This window comes from Chelmon rostratus, chromosome 6 (assembly GCF_017976325.1).
Source record: "Chelmon rostratus isolate fCheRos1 chromosome 6, fCheRos1.pri, whole genome shotgun sequence".
Classification (NCBI taxonomy): domain Eukaryota; kingdom Metazoa; phylum Chordata; class Actinopteri; order Chaetodontiformes; family Chaetodontidae; genus Chelmon; species Chelmon rostratus.
In genome coordinates, this window is record NC_055663.1 from 320,555 (window position 1) to 344,023 (window position 23,469).

At 43.1% G+C, this 23,469-nt stretch overlaps 1 protein-coding gene across 1 annotated transcript; it reads right to left on the reverse strand.

Moving 5' to 3' along the window:
* Window positions 1-3,779: 3,779 nt before the first annotated feature.
* Window positions 3,780-21,283, reverse strand: kcng4a (potassium voltage-gated channel, subfamily G, member 4a). Its single transcript, XM_041939673.1, has 3 exons — window positions 21,176-21,283; window positions 20,426-21,067; window positions 3,780-4,812 (listed from the first exon to the last, which is right to left on the reverse strand). Exons 1-3 carry the CDS (start codon window positions 21,281-21,283, stop codon window positions 3,928-3,930), a joined length of 1,635 nt encoding a protein of 544 aa, XP_041795607.1. The 3' UTR covers window positions 3,780-3,927.
* Between the last annotated feature and the right edge of the window lie 2,186 nt (window positions 21,284-23,469).

Here is a 23,469-nt window from a genome sequence, read left to right on the forward strand (position 1 = left end):
ATTGTGTGTGGGGAATCCTTCAGCATTTCCACTCTTGTTGACCAAGAAAAACTCTGATGTGCGTAGGTGTGTGGGAGAGAGCACCTGTCTGTGTGTATATATGTGTGTATGCCAGACATGCCTTTACAAGCTTTTGATGGATTTGTTTATATGTTTCAACCTAAAATAAATTAGATATGACCAAATTTATTCTGGGAGAAAGAGAGTCAGAGTGTTTCAGCTGGGCAGTCATGCAAGGGGTTTATTTGAAAGAGAAGAGACAAAGAGAAGCAGGGAAGAGATAAAAATATAGAAATAAAATTGAAATGAAAGACAGAAAGAAAACAAAGGAACAAGTGCTGTGCTCAGACCACAGGGCAGGGAGCCATATTCTGGGCGAAACTGTAAGAGCCATGCAATTTGTGTTCAGCAGGGAGGGTTTGTAGATGTCTTTTGGCAGCAACTATGTATGTGATGAGCCTGCAGACAAGATCCCAAGAGATGCTGAAAGAGGGGCTAGACTGGAGATCCATCCCAATGAGATCCCAAGAAACAGCCTGTGCTTTATCTGCCTCGGTGTGTTTGTGTAAAAGACTGAGAGTCAGCGAGAGTTCCAGAGAAAAATAATGAGACAGATGTTTGCAAAATATATGTGTTCATAAATCTTAATAAAAAAACACAATGTATCTTATTTTTGCTTAAAATAAATAAATAAAAAAACATATACTGGCTCTTCCCAATGGTCTTTAACGTGGCAGTTTTGGCTTAATAGCCTCATCACTGATATCACTCCCATTTGTTTGCAGAGTGCCTAAACAAAACTCAGTTTATTTCCAGTAGCTGCAGTTCAGAGGAGAGTCTGTTAACCCAGGTAGCAGTATAGCACTATGTGTGTGACTTTAATGGAGCATGCAACTGATGAAGTTCGGGACTCTCTGACGTGACAGAAATGTTAGATATCCATCAGGTATCTATATTAACTCATCTCATTCACAACAGGATCTGTGATCAAATACTCAAATATTCCTTCAGCAATGTAAAACAAACTTTTGAGAACATTCAAATAAAGCTACAGTTGAATATCACTATATAACTTTCTTCTTTTCTAATTAATCTTGCAGTGGCTTTTCTCTCTCTCATTGTGGCAGAGTTTTTGTTTTTCGTCGTGCGAGACACAGTGTCTTTGTTCGTCTTTGTTGCGTCTCAGTTTTTATTTAGATTGTACAGTTTTTACTTACTTAGTTTGTACAGTTTTTATTTAGATTGTACAGTTTTTATTTATCTCTTTTTTAATATATGTCCTGTCACAAAGGGTTGAAGAGTAACTCTCTCTAATCTCTGTTTGTCCTGTACATACTGCAGAATTGACAATAACGTTGACTTTGACTTTGACTTTGAAACCAGAATCAATGGAAGCTTATGTGCAGGCTCTCATGACAATTTCATAATAACATCAAAAGAGACCTCAGAAGCCCCTGAAAGGAGTTTGTGTTTTGAGTTTGTGGTCAGATACAAAACAATTTTGACTTTATAATACTGTACATCATTAGCAATAGCTGGTAGCTTGCTAAGCTAGGATAACCAGTGCTATGGTGGTAGCTTCATAAGGTACAGACATAAGAGTGGTATGTAAGTACCTTCTTACCTTAACACTTAGCCAGAAAACAAATCAAATTTAACCATTCCTTTAAGTTCAGTGACTCTTTAATAGTTAATTAGTTAATGTTTTTTTTCAGTTGTAGCTAGAGTTAGATGAGAGGGACGATACCATTTTGATGTCTGTCCGTTAAGTATGGAGCTAGAGCCAGCAGCTAATTAGCTTAGCTTAATTTAGCTCAGCATAAAGACTGAAAGTTGACCACTATTAGCTAAGCCACTCCTGGTAAAACCACTTGTTTCTGCGTTTATCTGTGTGTGTGTTAAAGACATATTTATTTGTGAGCTTGTGCTAGTAAGGATATACTTGACAGACAGGCTAGCAGCCCCCCCCCCCCCACACACACACACACTTTCATTCTTAATGCTAACCTAAACTAAGATAAGCTCTCTGTCTCCTGGCTCCAGCTCCACATTTGGTGTCAACGATCTGGTCTAATTATTGGCAAGAAAGTAAATCATCTTATTTCACTGTTTTGTTGAAGAACTGCTTTGGTGGTTCCAAATTTCTCGATAAAAAAGCCCTGAAAGAGTTCTACAGACTTTATTCTTTGTGCCACTTCAGTGAATGACATGAAAATTGTTTTTTTTGGGAGCAGTTCAGTTCTTGTTACATCAGTGAGAGCAATCTGGAGACTCATCAATAAACCTATAGAGCAACCATCTGAACAGCTAAAAGCATATTCAATACCTGATGTGCATCTCATATGAGGATGCATTGCGATCCATGTGAGTTATGATCAGTCCTGTGAAATATTGTGCATATACCGTTTGTTATGATATCAGTTTCTCTGAAGATGCCGAGTATACAGATGGATAATAGCCTTAATCTGTGTAATCCATCATATCTCATCATGCAAAGTTGGATTGTCTCATTCAGATTTGGATCCTCAGGGCCATATGATGCGATATAGCTCCAATTACAAGTTTCACCCTATGTACCTATAAATCTCACTAGAGCTTTAGTGAGGGGAATTGGGCGCCATATGGCCAATAGACACCACAACACACCCAAAGTGGAATCACTGGGATTCTGGGGAGGAAAAAAAAGAAAAAAGAAAAATCAAATTTAGAGCATTTGGATGAAAGTGACTTTCAGGCAGTACTCGGTTGCTTTTAATCCCAACTTTAATCTAGATTACGTCCACATCTGGCATGTCCCTGCGTGCCTCCACATCCTTCTTGGACCCCACGGTGTGGCTCACTACTCTTCTCAGAAATAGGAGACTGACCCCATCCGTTCTGGAGGCCACCCCAGGATTTGACAGAGGATGAGTGGATCGTTTTATCCCAAACCTGAAGATGTAATATTAAGCAGAGCCTCCTTTAGAAAGATCTCCCTCTACAAACCACAGATTTGTGAGAGACATGGCACCCTTCCAGAGTGCTGTAATCGTGTACATGAAAACACGGATGATGTAAGATGGGGATTGCCACATAATTGTTGTTCACAGAATACTTATCTGTGTGTTTGGCTCAGACAGCTGTTTCTGTTTCTTCTCCTCTCAGAGTGTTCAGTGAAAGGACTCTGATTGAGCAACCAAGGCGAGCAAAGGAGATTAGACGGTCATACCCAGAACAAACCCAAAAACTGCAGCCCCGAAAACAGATTTCTCTCGGACTACTAGAGCTTTTATTTGGAGCGTTTCAAAGTACACATCATGGTCGTTAGCACTCGTTCTCTCTCACTCTCACACCCTCTCTCTCAAGCACAGACACTCTTCCTTCTTCTTCTACATGAGAGACATAGAGATGCAAATACATCATATATGGACCAAACCATCAGTTCGTTCATATGTCTTCTCAGGACATGGCTTCAAGCTTCTCAAAAATAAACTAAGATGAGCACTTGTTTGAATTCATGACAGAAAAGTAGAGTATACAGTATGAAACACATTTTCAGGTCATACTGTAGGCAACATATTTAAAAGTACTAAGGATCAAACTAAAAGTTGCAGTTGGGTTAATAAGTATTTTCACAGTGGAAGGAAAAGCAACTTTGGATAGAATATTGCATGTTTATGGAAGCAGCCAGTTACTAATATTGGCTTTCTGGTCAGACAAACTGAACCGTCCAGTTTAAAGGGTTCAGCAGATGAAAGAGCAAAAGAAATGCTGTTTGTTTAATCTCCTTTTGTCCAGTGTAACACAAGCGCCTTCCTCACAACCGAATAGGAAGCGAGGCTTTGGAGCAACAGTCATTTGAAGTACTTTCATTGTATGCAACACAGAGATTTGTGTACATATATCTTCTTGGAAGTTTAGGATTGAGTCAGTCAGTGTAAGAAATGTTCAGAAAGCTGCTGCCGGCAGACTGTGGTTGTTATTTCCTGCAGATTCACCACCTTTCCCCAACAGAGCGAGAGATTCCAGTGAGTGCACACTGTCCTTGTCTAGACGTAACCCCAGCCCAGGCGCAGCTGAGTCCCCCCCAACTCCTTCACCTCCCGCCTCCTGCAGCTCCCCAGTGGCTGCGGCAGCAGCAGCCGCAGCGGCTGCACACTCCTCCTTGAACAATCGGTCATGCTCCATCTTGAGCTCTTGGTAGGAGCGCGAGAACATGTGGAAGATGGAGGTAGCAGGGAAGGCCATAATGAGGATCCCGCTGAGGATGCTGCTCAGTGCTACAACCTGTCCTGGAATGGACCGAGGCACCATGTCGCCATAGCCCACGGTCGTCATGGAGATAATGGCCCACCAGTAGGAGGCAGGGATGCTGCTGAAGTCATGGGTGCCAGTGAGCTCGCTCTCAGCCAAGTGGACTAGCGGGGAGAAGAGGGTGACGGCCACGCAGAGAAAAAGCAGGAGGAGGCCAAACTCTCGCGTGCTGCGTCTGACCGTCAGCCCCAGCGTCTGCAGGCCAAGAGAGTGGCGAGCCAGCCGCATCACGTAGAGAATCCTCAGGGCCCGCAGAATCCTCAACACCAGGCCCAGCTTGTCCAAGTAGCCTTTACCTCCTCCTGGTCTCTCGTGCTCCAGGGCTGGGTCCTCCTCTGTCACCACCAGGGAGACGTAGTAGGGAAGGATGGCCATGGCGTCAATGACATTTAGCGGCCCGCGGAGGAAGTCAAGCTTGCTGCGGGCCTGAATGAACCGCAGGATGAACTCCAGGGAGAACCAGGCCACGCACACCGTCTCTATGATGAACATGTTGTAGCACTTGGAGGAACACTCACCCTGAGGGTCGCAGGGAAGGAGAGGGGTTGGGGGAGCAAAGGAAAGTCAGAGACAGAGAGATTGAGGATGAGGGGAGCAGGAGTTTCAAAGAGAGCAAGACAGATGGGATGGCAGGCATGGTGAAATGGGGAGAAGACAAAAATCCTGAGGTCAGATAATCACGCTAGGTAATCATTAATAAATCATGAGTTACAGTCACTTAGTATGCTTCAACTATTGCAGCAGCGCTGATGGTTAAGACAGTGACACAATCAATCAATTATTTCATTAGGGCAGGGCAAAGATTAATATGACATGACACTCAGTGGGAGCGATGACAGAACGCTATCAAGTTTGCATGCCCTCTAACTGCAGAATGAAGAACCACACAATAATAAAAAACCCCTTGGAGTATAGAACCCTGCCGTTAACGACCCTCTTCTTCAAAGCTTCGTCACATGGCGTTACACAGTCACCGTCGCTTTACCTTTTCCTAAAAATTAGCCTTTCTTCCACCTCCTCACATTTTCAAAGTCCACTGCAGAAAATATCTACAATCACTGTGTATGTATGCATGCATGTAATTTAATGTACCATTGAGTCAGAGGGCACATCCCTCTGTTCAAACAGCATCCGCTACATACAAAAAGAGTTTCAGGATGCATTTTCACTAATGGTTGCGGGCTCCAAAAAATAAATGTTGAATTCAATGGGAAATTCCCTTTACCACGAATAAATGAATTTCCAGGAGTTAGTTCTTGTCATTTTTGAAAGTTACAATTCCTACAGCTCAGAAGAAGTGAAGTGTTTACTGGAATGAACTGCTCTGTCAAGGCTCACATTTTAAACCAACTACTTTGTGTCCAACAATGTCTAAAGGCAAAAGAGCGGCCTCGCTGGGCCTGCCGTCAAAGACAGGTGTGAAACTCAATCAGTTGTAAAAATTGGTGTAACGGTGCTCATTTTTGGACAGTTTCTCCTCAAAGGCTTGCTCTCATTAGTACACACAAAATGTGACAGAAGTGGCTGTGTGAAGGATAAAAAAAGAGAGAAGGTCAAGTCCTGCGTACTTTCTCATTTCCAAATAACTAGCCAGTCAGATTGAATGTTGGATTGCCTGTTTCAGATAGTCACACGCAGAACCCCCCAGATTGAACACTGGAAATGTGTGTGTGTGTGTGTGTGTGTGTGTGTGTGTGTGTGTGTGTGTGGGTGTGTGTGGACGGGGTTTCAGATGCTGTTCAGCCATCCAACCAGCACACCAGAGCAAACCGATGCCTTTAGCCATCCCCCTCAGCCATGGTGGTGTCCACTTCTTTGTCTTGCATCAGGGACATGTCCTCCACATATAAACGCTTTATAATCAGCAGTGTGACATCATTTGTCAGTGCCATGAAAACTGAATCAGATCAGCGGTCCTGATCTTACACCAGTATAGTTAAGGTCTGGTTATGTTTAGGCAGAAAACTACTCGGTGGCTTGGGTCAAAATGACCCCCGAAAGGGGACTTTCATCATCATGGTTAAAAAAATAACTACCTGCTGAGTGCTGGTGCAAAATGAGACATTGGTACAGAACTGGCAATCTGTGGTTTTCAAGTCCAACCATTAGCCATTCTTTACAACATTTTTCTGCCTTACAAGTAAAACTGCAGCAGAATTCTTTACTTGTTATGACATAAATGACATTATAACACTGACTGTGAGCCCACATGAGTTGATATACAGTATATTATGAAGCTGCATATTATTTGTGTTCATTCAGCCTCTCCTTTCATCAGCTTCTTCTCATTTTCTCCACTTTCCTCATTGTTCGCTCCCAGCATTTATCTCTGCTCCTGTGTCTCATCTCTTTCCCTCCCCCCTCATCCTTCTTTTCTCTTTCTGGCACCCTCTCTCTCTCCTCCTGCCTCTGTCTGCACCTTCTCATCACTCATTCTGTTCGCTCCTCATCACCCTCTCTGGACTCCCTCCCTCTCATCCTTCATTCTCTGTTTGCCCCTCACATCTCTCTCTCTCTCTCTGCTTGAAATCATTCAGCATTCCTTTAAGTGAAACACAACTCCCTCCACTGTTTCTCTATGCATGATGCATCCTTCATGCACGTGCCCCATTTCTCCCACTCTCATTTATCACTTGTGTCCTCTCTGCCTTTCTCACTGATTCTCATGCCAGTGACTATAAGCCTTTCACTTTGTTCCAACAGAATGATGCATATCTGTGTAACTTGTTGTGCTGTACAATAGATGCAGTGCTATTATTGAGTCGGAAATTGCATATTTGACTTAAGAACATTTCCCTTCATGCATTAATTCTGAATGCTTTTAAAAAACTGTGCTCAGCAGAAGTCCTGGGCCGTATCTGTTCTTGTATATTCTGCATCTATCTTTTATTAGAGCTGCAGTGGCCAGAACAATAGTTTCCCTTTTTGTGTCCCCTTCAAACTGCATGCAAACAGTTGCTTATTTACACAGACAGGGACTTTTGGACACATGTTTTTGACCGTCTGATGAATATTAATATTAATAGTGAAGTTTTAAATTCACTCTGCTTTTAACTCTGTTTTGCCCTCCAACTTCTGAAGGAAATATCTGGCTCTTTAGCTCCTTAATGCTACAGTCGCTCATCAGCTAGTTGCTAACTTTATCAGCCAGTCATATGCTGCTGGGCAGGTAACACACAGTGGGTTTATCAAAGCTTTATATCTGCAAATTGCTGCCCTTGGCATCATATTTCCTAAATATTGAGCCTGACATATTTGATAACTTTGGAAACTATGGGACCTCTACTTGTATTTAAAATTATCGTTCCATGAGTTCGATGTTAGGAAAGAGTTTGAGTTTGTAATAACGGACACACCAGTGGGCTGCCACTTAAAATTGTTCATGAGAGTTGTGTGGTGTAAATCTCTCGGATCCCGAGAGAGAGGGAGAAATCTGAGTGGAATACAACCTCAGAAATAGTGACCAAGACTGAGTGGGTTAGGGTTTGAGGAGTTCTTTGATAACAAGCTGACTGTTTACCTATGTGACCAGAGCAACCTATTTGTATCGTGCAAGTGGGAGGACGACCATAATGCATCTCCAAATGTAATGAGAGCCTTCTTGGCAGCGTATTGAAAATCCCACTGGAATACGCGACCAGGAAAACAACAGACTGTTATTTTTTTTTTTGCATCTATATTCCAGTAAGAGTAAAAAATATGAGCATGTAACATTCTTAACCTATTGTTCTAGATGTGTTTTCATGGAAAATCAAAAGAACAGCAACCCTTTGTGACTAATGACTAAAGAAAGGATGTTACAAAAAACTTCTGCTGAGGGCATTTTGCTTAGTTCAGCAAGTGCTGTAAAGGAAATTATAAAATGGATCGTAATGGGTTAAAACAGCTGCTGCTTGCAGCTGGAAACAAAGTACAGATGCTGCAGAGTCAGATGAGACCTTTGGCATTACAAATAGTCATTCTATGCATTGGTAATATAAAAATATTGATTAGTCCAGCTTTAAAACACGTCTAAATGGTAAATGGACTGCCTTTATATAGCACTTCCCTCGTCTCAACAACCACTGAAAGGACACAAGCCAGCATTCAGCCATTCACACTCTCATACACAGGTGGCAGAGGCCACTATGCAAGAATACTTCAACACTTAGACTGCAGCCACCAGGGATCAAACCACAGACCTTCTGCTTAGTGGAGGACCGCCCTCCCTCCCTGGCTGAATACCTGAACTTACCAAAAAACAAATCAATTTATCAAGATAGCCCATTCAGTTTCACATACTAATAAAATATTAAATATCCATTTTACTGAATTCATCACTCACTCCTTGTTTGTTTAGGCACATTAAACTTTAATGACTGCATGTGGGTCCAGAGCAGCAGGACTGCAGTGCTCAGAAAGTGGAGTTGTTTCATTTGAACAGTCCATGATTTCCCTGAAAGTATGAAGGTCTGAAGGGCTGACTGAGGGACATTTGTTCCTCAAGCAGTGGACATTTCCAACAGTAAAAGACACATTCAATAGGTCACCTCCTGTGAATTGCCGCTATAATAAACCTTTAACTAAATAATAACCTTTACAGGTGTCCTCCTCCTTAACCTTGCCTGCATTGCTCATGTTCTTGCGGTCTGATGTTCACTCCAGCTGAGATTTCTGGTTGGCTGTCTGTCCTCCATCAATCTTTCAGACACTTTGTCCCCACAGCTCACGTCATGTCTCTCGTGTGCACTCTCTCCCTCTCATTTATTCGCTTCCTTGCTGCTATTCCTCTCTCTCGTGCTGACATTAGGCCCATCAGAGCTTCGCAACACCATTCTCACCCTCTGCATGATAGGCCATTTGTTATAGCCAGAAGCTTTCCACTTCGTTCTCTCTCTTTCAAACACACACACACACACACACACAGGCACACACACACACACACACACACACACACAATACCTCCCACAATACCCACTATCTCCTGACCTTATCTCCTCTGGACGACTCTCTCTGGAACTAATGTCAGTGACAGCTCATTTCAACACAGACACTGTTCACCCCAGCAGCTGCCTCACACAGTGTGTCACATCATCGTCTGTTTTAACACATCTCAATGTCAAATTAAGACGAAGACCGCAGTCCGCAGTGCAGGTGGAGTCATCGTGAAAAGCACACCGGAGACATTTATTGTGACCACGAGACACCACAACATCATTATCACATCTTTAACTTTTCTCCAAATGTTTACTTGAATTTCTAGGAAAAAAAATACCACAGCTGCCAAAGAATCCCAGAGAAAGGAAGGTGGTCAGTCTACAAACCGAATCACAAGAATCTCTGAAAAGGCCTCAAACCCAAAACATTTTACAGGCTGGCCAAAATATTATAAAAAGGCAACCAAGGGACACAAAGGACAACTCTCTCTCTCTCTCTCTCTCTCTCTCTCTCACACACACACACACACACACACAAAATCTTGCATAGCTTTGTTAGCTTCTGGTAAAGTCAGCTTGATATAGCTGAATGAGGCAGGCTGGTTTTTTCAAAGCTACTGGAAGATATCCGGCTACATTTGATGTGCTTTTCATTATGCATCTTTTTGTCTCCTAGCACCACCTTCTTCACAAGGACACGAAGATAAACTTGATGTAGTGCTTCCTGTTGTGGCCGGCCCTTAAATCTGATAAAACTGGTCCTGTCTGGAACCTGTTTTGCTCTCTTCATTTAAACTATAGGCCCACTCGCCCTTCCAAGACAACATCTAATCACACCTGCTGTGTTTGTGTGTACCGTTTATCATTCAGAGATGGCAGCAATAGTAAATTTGATGATGTTTGAGCAGAAGATGAGAGTAAAATTCAAAAGTCTGTTTAAACTGATTCCAGATCTTTATTTGACTTTGATTGTGACATTTTTGTTCTTGGAAGGATAAAAGAGATTCGAGGCAGTGTGCAATGTGAATACTGATGCTGGCTTTAGAGGAAAAAGCCTCAATATCTAATGTCTAAGAAGAAAAAGACAGCTTGCCATGTTGTAGTTTATACTGAAAGATCCTTATATTGACAAGCTGATGTTTGCTTTGGACTCTGAAGTGTAATTGGTTGGTTTTCAGTCGTGTCCTGATGTTCCTAAATAAACTGGCAGATGTGAACCAAAAAGCACAACTCAGAGACAGGCAGTGTCCAAGAAAGTTTAGTTTACTTTGCAAGGGTCAGAATGCTGCACAATTAGTCCAACAAGCAACCAAATCCAAGAACCAGCAACAAGGTAATGCTGTATAGAAAGACTGAAGACACCAGATGATCAGGCAGGGAGAAAGTGAAAGGGGACTGGTATATGTACAGTACCAAGGGTTAGTTAGGGAAAATAAGCTGCGGGGGAGATGGGTGGGGAATTGGGCAGGAGGGAGAAACAGGATTTGAAATGACAGGAGAGGTAGTGAACAGGCATGAAAGCAAAAACCAAGGAAGCTGGGTGTGTGCTCTTCTCACTGCTGCAAGACTACAAACTGCAGTGTGTTTAAAATTTGATTATCGTCCTTTGAAATACTGGGGGCCTGTCTCTCAAACACATAAAAAAAAAAATCTCCACATGATGATCCTACTGAATCCACAGGTTTGGGCAGAAAGGGAACAAAAGAAAAGATTCAGCTCATCCATCAGCTTTACCTTGCAGCAGACCTTGATCATGCTTTGCACCAGTGAATGCTGTTCCTCTACGCCGCTGTACTGACCTTGCACTCACTTTTCGTGGGAGGAGGAGAGAAGGGAAGAATGAGAAACAGAGGGACATGAAGAAAGAATTAGGGGGTGTGGTTGAACACCGCTGGCCTTAACCCGAAATACGGCACGTCAAGCACTGCGTTCGCGAGTGATGGGCTTGCATCATGAGACGCCTGCATCCATCATCAGGCTGTTCTCCGTGACCTGCTAGCTTTGTGTACGCACAAATGCACACAAGGTAACGCACGTAATGAATTTTGTTTGTTTTCATTTGCAAGAATCCTGGATATGTATTATAATAAAAGACAACAGCCAACCCGTCTCCCAAGACACACCGTCCGCCAAAATCACCGTAAAGCAGTTTTATCTGAAGCTGCTGAAAATGAAACGGGGGGGGGGGGATTACAAGATCAGATGATGAGGAAAAGATGAGGTGACATCTGAAGCATGTGGTTCCCTTCATTCCCTGTGGCGCACACACATGTACACACACACGCATGCACGCACACACACACGTACACACACACACACGCGCGCACACACACACACTCACACTTGTTAGGGTCTCTCTACCAGGAATAAGGATGGGTGTGCACTGTTAAAAAGTCAAAAAACAGAATTGCAGAATAGATGACAGGAAAGAACATCCATACACAGTCACACAGACATACACACACTCACTGTACAATTCAGATGAAGCCTCCAGTTTTCTCTGCCGAATAGGCTGAAATCGCTTCAGCGTTGTCAGTTTCCTATATTGTAAAGTGTTTCAGTGTCTCAGCAAATTCAGGATGTTATAGGTGCATCAGCAATGTACAGAAGTGTACACACACACAAACACACAGTGCAGGAGCCATGTACTTTTATTATCACAATGCTGTGCAAGCAATAAACTCCTTTTTTTTCCAACTATTACAACACACTGAAAGTGTTCCATCAATTTGCTGCATCAGTAAGACTATGAGAAAATTTGATTAAAAAGACACACACACACACACACGTTATGACAGGGTGGAGCTGCAGTTTGAAGGGGGGGGTGTTTGATTGTGGGGTAGTTCCGAGCAGAATAAGATTGTGATGTGCGGCAGTGGCCAGAGAAGGCAACCTTGTGGGGCGGGCACCTGCTGCTCAGTGTGTATCCTCAGGGGAAACAGAGGCGCTGCTGCGTTTCTTTGTGTTTGCATGTGTGTGTCTTGTGTATTGCGTGTGTCATGGCCCCAGCTGTCTTTCCTCTCCATCCTCATCTGCCCTCAGGTCTTCTCTTTCCATGATTTTTCTGGTTTCCCTGCCAGTGTCATTCCTCACCTGTCCAGTAGGCGTCCTGAGTGTGCTCTCTTGTCCTGTGGTCCATCATTAATCAGCCCTGATGTGTCGCTGCCTCCACAGCTGCTCCTAATTGCCAGTTAGGGCCTGAGTGTATACAGACACCTGTTTTGTCTGTTGGTTACCTGATTGTCTGTTGCCTGGCAGCAGTATTTCCTTCTGCTCTTTAAAATTGCCAGCCACGTCAGCATTTCTGACAGCAAAGTGTTGTAATGAAATCAATTCATTTCAAACAAATTAAACTAAAATCCACACAAACTTTTTATTCAACGCTGACACACAAATTGGTGCCATTAATCAATAGTCCTGATTGTGCCAGAATCTAAAAGAGGAAACCTATTGGCTGTGTTGCACAATCTGCTTTTAAGTAACTGCGGAACTGAAGGAACTGAGGAATGGTTTGCAGACAGCTATGAGAAAAGAATAGATTGAACAAAATGTGCTCCTTGAATGAACTGTGTGAACTTAAGTGAGCTCGCTAGCTTGCTAACTGTCAGGCAATGCAACTGGCTGATGTTCCCAAGTGGCTCGCGTGTCAGACTAGTGTGAGCTGCCCTGTGAGTTGCCATGAAGTCATCCAGCTGCTAGCACCATGTGTGGATGAAATACTGATCAACACGGTGCCTGCTCGTCTTGTAATGACGCTGTGCTAAGCTGCCTCAAACATATCCTTCCAACTCAACAAACACAAGCCTATGCTGCATTTTAATCTACATTTTCAGCTCATTCACCTGTTGCCCGCAACTCTCAACTGAGATAACATGGCAGGTCATTAAGAGGAAAACTCTTAACTCTGTTCAGGGAGGTTACCTTGCTTACTTACATGAAGCGTGATCATTCAGGTCATAGATTTCTGTCTTCTTGCATTGCTGCAAGATGAGCTTTGAATACAAGGATCAAAGTAAAGTTTCAATTTTCTTGCATCAAAGATCTAGCACACTGTCTTTCTGTTATCTCCCTCCAGTCAGCAGTCAACATGGACAGCAGCTGCTGCAGGCAGGCTGAGAAGTGAGAGTGAAGAAAAATCCACTTTTTAATTCTATAAGTAAAAGAAAATAATCTCTAAGCTCTCCTCCTGCCAGTAAGAAGCTCCGGATCAGAGCAGACTCTGGTGTGACTCCAGGTGTTCATTCCTCCAGAAGCTACTGCTACGCCCCCGCCTCTCTCCTCCAGAGCTCCACGGCCTCAGCAGCTGTCTGTCGGCCTTCAGGAGGTCCATTTTGATTACAAACTTACAACTTTCATTTGTCAAGCTCAAAAATAGCACAGTTTAAATTACCAAAGGTCACCTACTGTGAAATCACTATTTTACTATAACATTAACTGTAAGCAACAATCCCCAACACTAACACATTCAGATCTAAGAGGCTCTACTGCACTGACTGCATTGCACTTTGCTCGTCTATGCCATGCTCTGCTGTACTATCCCATCTTTGCACTGACAGGATAAACACCTCATATTTTGCTGTTCTCACCCATAATCCCACTTGGCAGCCATGCAGCACATCAGACAGAAGGAATGGAGCTCATAAGCCTATAGGCTGCAATAGGCATGGAATCTGCTCCACACAGAATACATACGTGCCCTCAGACATTAAACATAGGAAATGCGTGTGCATGCTAATTATTAGTGCAAGTACATTCACACACATACACTGTCACTGCTTTAATGGAGTCTAATTAGCATGAAAATATTTTGAGGTCCTCATGAGGCTTCAGGGTGTGTAAGATTGGGAGATACGGTATCTTTGCTATACAGACACAGCTAGCAACCTGTTATAGCAAGAGCTGAAGCTGTTTAATGCAGTGGGATGCACACACAGACATACACACCTTGACTCGTCCATTTCAGATTAGCCTTGTCGCGATGATAAGGTCATCTGCAGCCTCTGACTCTGTATGTGTGCTGAGACATGTTGAATATCCCACTGGCATCCGATGGGTTTACCATCACACTCTTATTTTCTGCATCTGCTCTATTTTTCTTTCTGCCTCTCTTTCCTCTCTCTCTCTCTCTCTCCATCCACCAGCATGCCTAAAGTCTTATTTACTTTCCTTGACTTATAGTCGCTCTGACTGCCAGCTTCCGCCTCACCCTGATGAGCCAACCAAGTTTGCAGACTCGGACATCTACTTGTGCTCCACTTGTGTGCATTTAATGGACGCTGAAATTATGAGGAGGGAAAGATGAAGAATGGTTCATGAAGAATGCGTTCTTAATTTTGTGTCTGTTGTTACACACTGAAATGAGGCTCATGACTGATGATGCTGCTTTGTCTTCTCAGCTCAGCAGACGTAGCAAGCTGACTTTGTGTATATAAAGACAAAGAGCACACAGATACACACACACGCGCGCACACACACGTCATTCAAAGTTAGTTCTTTGTATCTGCTGTTACAGTAAGTAACAGTAAGGTAAGAAATTGGATTACCTTAAATAAAATTAGAATATTTCTTCGGATTATTTATTTATTTATTTGCATATCACACTGTTGGCTGCGTTGCTTTGAGCTGCAGGGGAAATTCATTCATGCTTCCAAGTCCGGACAGTTAAAAATGTTGGATACCAAATCACAACTCCCACTGAGAGACAGTATATGTGGAAAGTGGCTTTGTTGATTCACATAATGGAATTTTGCACAGTGCAGAAGCTGGAAATGCAACCAGAAATTCTGCTGAGATTTTATCGAAGCCAACACTTTGATCTCTTCCAAACTATTCTCAAAGGAGGCGGACATTGTTGCAAAATGACAGATCAGAGAACAAACTCTGCTTTCAGCTGCTGGCAGCCGGCGATATGACAAGCAGATATATCACAAGTCCCTCCTGGTCATTCATTCAATTTTTGTTTTTTTTTTTGTTTGTTTTTCATTTGTATTGGGATTAATCAGATTACTGTAGATTGTATACAGCCCTTCCTGCAAATCAGAAAACTCGCTGGGATCAGCAGTAATCATTAAACAGCTGTACAGCCTGCCTCTAACAGAGATGAGGATGTACATAATACGAGGCTAACGAGTTCAGGCCACAAGCTCAAACATGATCCTCCTTACCAGCCAAACACCCGGGAAAATTGGGGTTACCATTTTTAAAGGACGCTAGGTGGTAATATTGGTAATGAATAGCCTTTAGTGTTGCATGCAAATTGCACTCAGAAAAAGATTCTCAAGGATGATTGGTTGCTATTAATTGTGATTCCAGACTGTAACATTCATATTCATACAGCTCTGCTGAACAGGACGAGAATGGAGGGTCTTGCAACAGACTCACTGTGATTACACACTGTTCCATAAACTGCTTTATCTTAATGACATTAGCATTTGTAATGTAAAATGTAGTATCCTATGCTATAGGTAATCTATGTCTGAAATCCTCTTTCGGCTTTGGAGCAAATGCCACTGGTACAAATCAATTTTAGCTTCCCTGATGTCCGCATAGTATAGACAGCTGCAGATGGCATGCGTGTAGTTTCTGTAGTTTCTCATGCTTGGTTTGATTTTTACAGTGATCATGAAAAGACAATTTTGTGACCATCACACAGTGGTTGTTTTGGAAGATTTTGCAGCTTGTCAAGATAAATTTTATTTATTCATTCAGATTAGAAGTTGATGAAACTGGAATCATCTTTAACTATGAGCTCTCTTGCATTCGCTGACATTGTTCAATTTAGTCTTGTGAATTGATTGTTCTTCTCAAGAGACCACAAATGTTATGAATCTATCTTTCCCACGGCCACTTCACAGTCTATGGACTACTTCATATGTTGAGAAGTCCTATATAATCATGCAACAATTATTCAGTTTATTGACTTTAAAGACTGACAGTCTTTAAACTTTGAACAGCTCCTCTGGGAGGAAAGACGAGGGAAGAGAAAGGAGCCTTCATGGCTGGTTTAGTGTTTACATCCTCCCCTCTTACCCTGTTCTCTTCTTATCTTCCACAAGGAAGATTCCTCTATTTATTCCCTCTCCTCTAATACAAAAAAATACCTTATCTTTCCCTCAGACTTCACAACACACATTATATCTGTCTATCTCTGTCCTTTCCCTGTCTTTTTTTTTGTCCCTTAATAGAATAAGATATCACACACACATCTGTCCTCTCAATAATCATTTGCCCAGACAGGTCTGATGGTTCAGTAAGATTATTGACACATCTCTGCTTGAGAACAAGCAGACAGTCAATAAGGAAACGTGTCAAAACAAACAGTCTGAGGCTTAAATCACGCTGTCAGCTACTGTCCTTCTCTCTCTCCATCACTCTCTCTGTCCCTCTCTCGCCCAATATGTGTGATTGATGTCCTGGGACGTAATTATTGAACAGCAAATCCCACTCCAATTTACGGCATTAAGGACATAAAACGTCCACTTCAATTACTCCCCAGGCCAGAGTATGACTGAAGTGGAAAAGGAGAGCAAATCTGATGAGGCTGTCTGAAAATACTGCATCACCTGGTGAGAATATTAAAGGCATGAATCTGTGTGACACAGTAAAACACTTTGATGAATGTGCCATAAATGCATAAATTAATGCAGAGAAAGTTGCTGCCTTACTGAAAGCTTTTAGGAAATGTGTGCAGTGTCTTTGGTGGAGGTTTGACATTTGGACGGTAACAAGATGTAAAGTCAGGCAGGTTATTGGTGTGTGCTGAGCCTTGCTGCTCTCCAGAGAGAGTTATAAACTGCATACATCCTGTTGTTTCCAGTCTAAACACTGTTACTCTCCTGCCAGAGCTGGGGTCAGTGCTGGGTTAGGGCAGTAATCAAAAGACAAAGTCATCTTGTAAACTACTGAATACGCCCACCGCAGTGTGTGATGTTGATAACATATACTATACATGCAACCACTACAGTAGGATTACATTAAGGAGTCATGACTAGCACGAAAATAGCTCGGACTAGTTTGTCTTTGTGGAAAAAAATCAATTAAAAGGTCGATTCAAAAGATATTTCTGCAGGACTACAATCTGTAGTGCTGCATTTATCTCACCCGTGTTTGTTGTTATTTTTCTTGAATATAGCCGGTTAGATACCGAGCTATGTGGGTTAGCATTCTAAATCCTGCCAAATGATTGGCCAACTGTTTCTCCAATCGTGTAAAACAGCTGTGAATTAACACAGCACCAGATCAATTTGGTAAACACGAGTCAAAATGCTGTCATAATTGGGCAAAAAAGGCCGCTCAGTTATTTCCTCTTTAATAGCACATAGGCTTGAAGCATTCAAATATCTATTTTTGTGAATTCACTCCCATACAAACGATTAATTTTTACATCCAAATGTATGGATTTTTTTTTATGATTCCACCATATGATAGAATTTAGAATATGTGTTGACAGCCCTAGTAAACACACCTGAGTTGTGGCCAGAGATTCAGAGATCTGTGAACTAAACTTTAAGGCAACATTTCGCCTGAAAAACAGTGAAAACACAACATCCAAATCATGCTTTTTGGCACATTCAAATCTGTGGTGGAAGAATGTAATTTTCACATCATGACCTTGGACATTTAATAAGTCAATTTTGTACTTTTCCAGTCATTCGAGTTCTACTATAGTCTAGTTTTTAACTATGAAGAAATAATGCTGTCCAAAATGTTCACATACGTCCATAAAGAGGTGGGTCTATCAAACCACCACTACTTTGACTCCCTGATGTTGGACTCCTGAGTTATATGGAGAGCGCTTATACAGTGGAGAAAAACACACCAACAGCAGGGGATGGAGGATTGGTGGAGTGGTTATTATCTTGAAACTGAGCTGTATGACAAAGGCCCCTCTCAAAGCATTTAGTTATTAGTGATATACTGTTTGATAAAGGGGATCAACTGAGGACAGGCAGAAACACATTACACACTGTAGAGATAGACCGTGTGGGGGAGGGAAATGAAGCACTGTTTATCTCTTGCTTTTTTCCTACCAGAATTTCAATCTCATCCATCCCCCCTTCTTCATTCTCTGTCCAAAACATATTCTTTAACTCGCCTCTTGCCCCTCTCTCAGACACATCCTGTACTTGTCCTCTTCCTCCATCAGGATGAGAAGCAGGATGAATAATGAGTGGATGAGGGCCTTTTGGCCCACTCCAGCACAAAGCAGACCAGAGACAGAGACAAACAGCAGGGCCACGTGAATTAAAGATGACAGGAGTCCTGCTGCTCCTTTCTGGGCAGACCAGCCGGACGCTGCAGATGGAGTTCAGCAACTGAACCCACAAGAATAGTCTGAAACTCAGGAACATGTAGAGAGAAAAACATGAAAGCAGCAGATGGACTTGTTTACTTTTGGACCGAGCCATCATCCTATTTCTAAGAATGAGCATTGACACGCAAAGAGGTGCTTGGATGAATACACACCTGTCCTTATAACCCAAAACGTCCTCACAAGGCAGTGAAATGTCAGACACAATCATATATCTACACAGACACAAACACACACACACACACACACACAGCAGTATGAAGTTTCAAAAAAAACTTTTTCCTCAACCTTTTCCTTTCTCCTTCCAGGAATCAATACAGTATGATGAAGGTTGGGTGTGCAAGGACTCTGGGGAAGTGAGCTGGCCCCTGGGGGGTGTGCTGACCCTGGAGGACAGCTTGATGTCTCCCATGGAGCTCCGCTGTCTCTCCGACTGTGTTTACCTGAGAGATTTACAAGCCGAATTTCCTGTTTACAACAGAAATGCAATCACGACCCCACACATCAGGAAATACAATCTCTGCATTCACCAACACTTGTACAGTGTCTCTGCTTCTGCTGCCTGAATATCTGCTTGCTTTTGTTTCTTGCAGATTTGTCATCATATATAAAAAGGTCGATGTCAAAGGCATCACCCAGTCACGCAGGTTTACAGCACTCAGTTAATCCGACCCAGGGACTCTCTCAAATCCTGTGCCCAGTTTCTTCCATCTGTATTCCTACGACTGTCACCTACTACTGAACACCTCCTGGCAGGGCTCTTGAAATCCTCTCTTCAGCCTTTGTAACTTATCAAGCATTCTGCAACCAGCGGTCTCCTCTTCCACCTAAATTCTCCAGTATCACACCCTCCTACAACTGATCCTTTGGCTGCCTGTGACTGCTCATACCAAAATCAGTACAGGGACACCGCTGTTAATGAATTCTCTGCAGCCGTTGAATAGGTGAGTGGAGTTTTCCTGCAGCTGCCAGTCTCTGCACAGATATTGGATGCCTATACTGTATGCATACAATTTCCTATTTAAGGGCAGCTGATCACAACTGAACCGTGGAAAGTTAAATTTCATTTAGAAGGGAACAGAAAACTTGAGAGTAAATGTGTGCAAAATTCAGAGAGAGCCATATTGGTTCTAGTGGATGAGTTCATCACTATTGTATGTGCATGTGTGTGTGTGTGTGTGTGTGTGTGTAGGCATGACTTTCAGTGTATGTATGTGTGTGTTTTGATGTGTGCAAATTTGTGCCTGTCAGTGTGAACACTGATGTGCACATTTGGATGTGTGCGTGTCTTTTGTGTGAGATACAGTAAGCCCATTTCATTATTCCCCAGTGTTTACTGACAGACACTGGAAGGGCCTCAGTGAGCAGCTCTGGCTTCATTATCTCACGCTGCTATGGGCAGACAGATCGCAGGACATGGATGGCCAACACACACAAACAGCAGCATCCCACAGGGATATTTAAGAGGGTGTGACGATAGGGAGTTTTTATGTTTGAGAATTTCGAAGCCCGGCTCTTTGCAGTCTTTTACCAAGTCTGAAATTAGTAAAACAAGACTGTCGCACACTTGTTTTTTCTCACTCATGAACACTGGCATACTGTAAATACACATTGGTGAAAAAATTCAAAATGACTTTGCAGGAAACAGAGTTAGTGCTGGAACCTAAATGAGCATCGTGTCATGTAAAGTTGAGCAGCTCTGCTACTTCATGATCACTGTGAGAAGAGACAGCCACACCACTCATAATAAATCTCACTGACAGACAAGCGCCTAACTACAAAACTTGAATTTATGCTCCCTATTCAAGTTTAAGTATCATAATTGATAAATTAGTCTGACTGTGGTTCATGAACCACTGCTGGTGACTGCTACATTCACAACATGCAGACAAACTGGCTCACTCACCCTGTCCTCTTCCTCTCTGAGGTCTGGCATGGTGCTGATACACAAGCTGACGACTGTCACCGCGACCATGATCACCGACATGCAGGCAAAGATCTTCCCCGGTAAGCCGGATTGTGGATTCTCCACCATATCTCTGAGCCAGCTCATCACCTTTCGGTACCTCGTCTCCTCCACCGTCACACGCTGCATGGCGTTTCTCTGCCTGCGCTCCTCCTCACGCCGCTCCAGCTCATGCACCTCCTCGATGCGTGTGTACATCTTCCTCTTACAGCAGCGCTCCATGTATGCCAGCTCCACTCCCCAGTAGGTCAACTCATCGTGGAGGGAGAGGACGCACATCTCCCGCAGCAGGCGCAGCTTCCCTGCAGCCAGGAAGTTGAGGATGACCCTAAAAGCGGACGGCGAGCGGTCGAAGAAGAACTCCTTGCGGGCTTCGTCATAGTCATCGCAAACCCTGGCAATGTCCTCAGGTGAGCGGCAGCCACAGAGGCGGCCAAGTCGTGTGAGAGGGAATTGCTCCAGGGTACTCCAGGGGAAGGTGTAGCGGTTTCCCCCAACATTTATCACTGCAAGCAGGGCGTGGTCGATGGACACCAGGTCCTCTGGGCGCCGGATGAACTGAGCTCTCTGGTAGTGCACACCCTGGGGAGTAGACAGTGAAAAGCTTTAATGCATGAGCAGCTGCATCTGAAATATGTGCGATCACTCACTTGATATTAGATCTTACTTTAGTGACAATCTTATTCATACCTTGACGGTCTCTGTCTCTGGGATCTCTGTGAAGATGCGGTCAAGACTGCTGTCATCACTGACAGACAGATTGCTGAAGTCATGGTTGGCGTTGCTGATGATGGGCATGGCAGCATCTGGAAAGCACGCTGCTCCAGACTGGGCAGCTCAGACCAGGTAATTAAGACACAAAAGGCCTACGGACTGCAGCAGGCTCAACTTTTCAGTCTGAGGACAAAGCAGTTTATTCTGTATTGTGCCCTCCAACTACTTACATTAAAACTTGTACATGAGAAAAATGTTCATGCCACTGCGCAGGTCTATTGTAGACAAAAAAAATGGCTGCAGCTTTCAGTCTTTTTGGTCTCAGAATCCCTCATAACAAGGAGTTTTTTTCTCAGTGACAGACGAGTTATGGCTTTGGTTTCCACTCAACAGAAAAAAAACAGAAATGAGAGGAAAGAGAAGTGTCACAAAACCTGTTGTCACATTAAAATGTGAGCGAGTTTTGACATTGTTGTCAGAGGTCCACAATAGACTCAGTTGGAGTATCAGGATTCGGCAGAGTCTGGATAAGGAAAGCCTGAATAGATAGCTGATAGTGGCAGAGGATGAGCTGGATGAGTCAAAGAGCCAAATGTGTAGCACTGAGGTGTCCAGGGACTGAGGGGGATCCTCTGTGTCGCCGCAGCAGGATTAGGGAGGACCTAGACATGTGGTGGCATCATGCAGGCACTGACAGAGAGAGAGAGAGAGAAGGATGTCAGAATGAATCAAGGATGGAATGATATTAGGCGGGTGTGACAATGTAGAGCAAGAATGAAGAAAGAGGTGGTGTGAAGACAGAAAACAGTGAGAAAGACACAGACAGAGCACACCTCAGTGAGAGTGCAATGCTGTAGGATCCTCCCCCTCTTTCACTTCCTTCCAGTGAGAAGACAAACAGACACATCCCTGCTGATATAAATGTCCAGTCACTGCGGTCAGATAACAGATAGCAAAGGAATTTACACTCAAATCAACATCCAGTAAGGATGGCCTGGTTGGTTTACTCAGCACGAGTGTTAGAAAATTCAAGGAATAACAGCAGAAGAGAACATTCAGGTCTGGGGTGTTATTCACTCTTAGGCTGTTGTAGATGGGCAGCGATCCTAGCAATAGACACTGAAACGCAGGGTCCAACATGTTTTTCTTGGCAGTAAAATTGCCCTGAAACCTACTGGCACTGTTGCTACAGTTGCTCAGAATGATTTGCTTGTGTATCACAGCCTTAAACAGTTGTGGCTAATTTCAAAATGGGTCCTATTGTATTTTTCTATATGTATCACTGTGACATAACAGTTCGCCTTTATTCCTATTGAGTTAGCACTTAATTATGCTCCATGCATGAAGACCAGCTGCCAGCAAACAGCAGAGGTGGACGTCAAAAAGAATGGCAGCCAGGAAAAAAAAAATGTCATTAGATCTTCTCACAGCCAGCATTTTGACTTCGGCTGTCATAGCAGGAAAAGCACATGTGTAATTAACAACCTTAACAAAGGCTGCATTCCTGTTAGCCAGCGTTAATGATATTAATCACACCTGTGCTTTGCTGAAGCAACATGTCAGAAATGTGTGCAGTGAAAAAGGCATTTTACATCCATTTAATTATATGTCTTATTATATATCTAATGATTCAACTGTGCACGTTGTTGAAGGTGTGTTTTGATATATAGATTTTGCACATTGTACCAGTGACTGAGCCCATTCAACCAGTTCCACAACCTTTACAGATAAAAGTCGCTTTCTAAAGGCAGTGGGAGAGAAGGTTTTAGTATTTAATGGTATGGTGGCAGATGATGAAAGAATATGGCTTCGGGTGAAACAGCTGGAATTACCCTTTGAGACTCGTTGTTCTGTTGCTTCTAACAGCAAAGATCGCGTACGTTTGGCCGGCTGCCCTGAACTTTTCTCCTGCCAGCTTTCCTTGTGAATATAATCATGATCATTATCATGAGTATTGAGTTTATTCTGCTCAGTGCCTATCGACAGTAACCACAGGCTTATTGAATGTGTGACTGGACGGTGCAGACAGTTTGAAGCACTGGACCGCACCAACGTGCATCACTAAGTCAGATCAGGGAGGATAGGATCCTGTACTGGAGGAACCAATAAATCACTTCTGTCACAATGCTGGTGCTTCATTTGCACTTCACAGAGGGAGGAGAGCATGATAAACATTGTGTTTCTTACAGGAAAGTTCACTGAAGGAGGTGTTTTCAGCAGCACCAGCATGTTTTCTTTTCATTTGGAGTTTAAATAGATGTGAAGGTTGA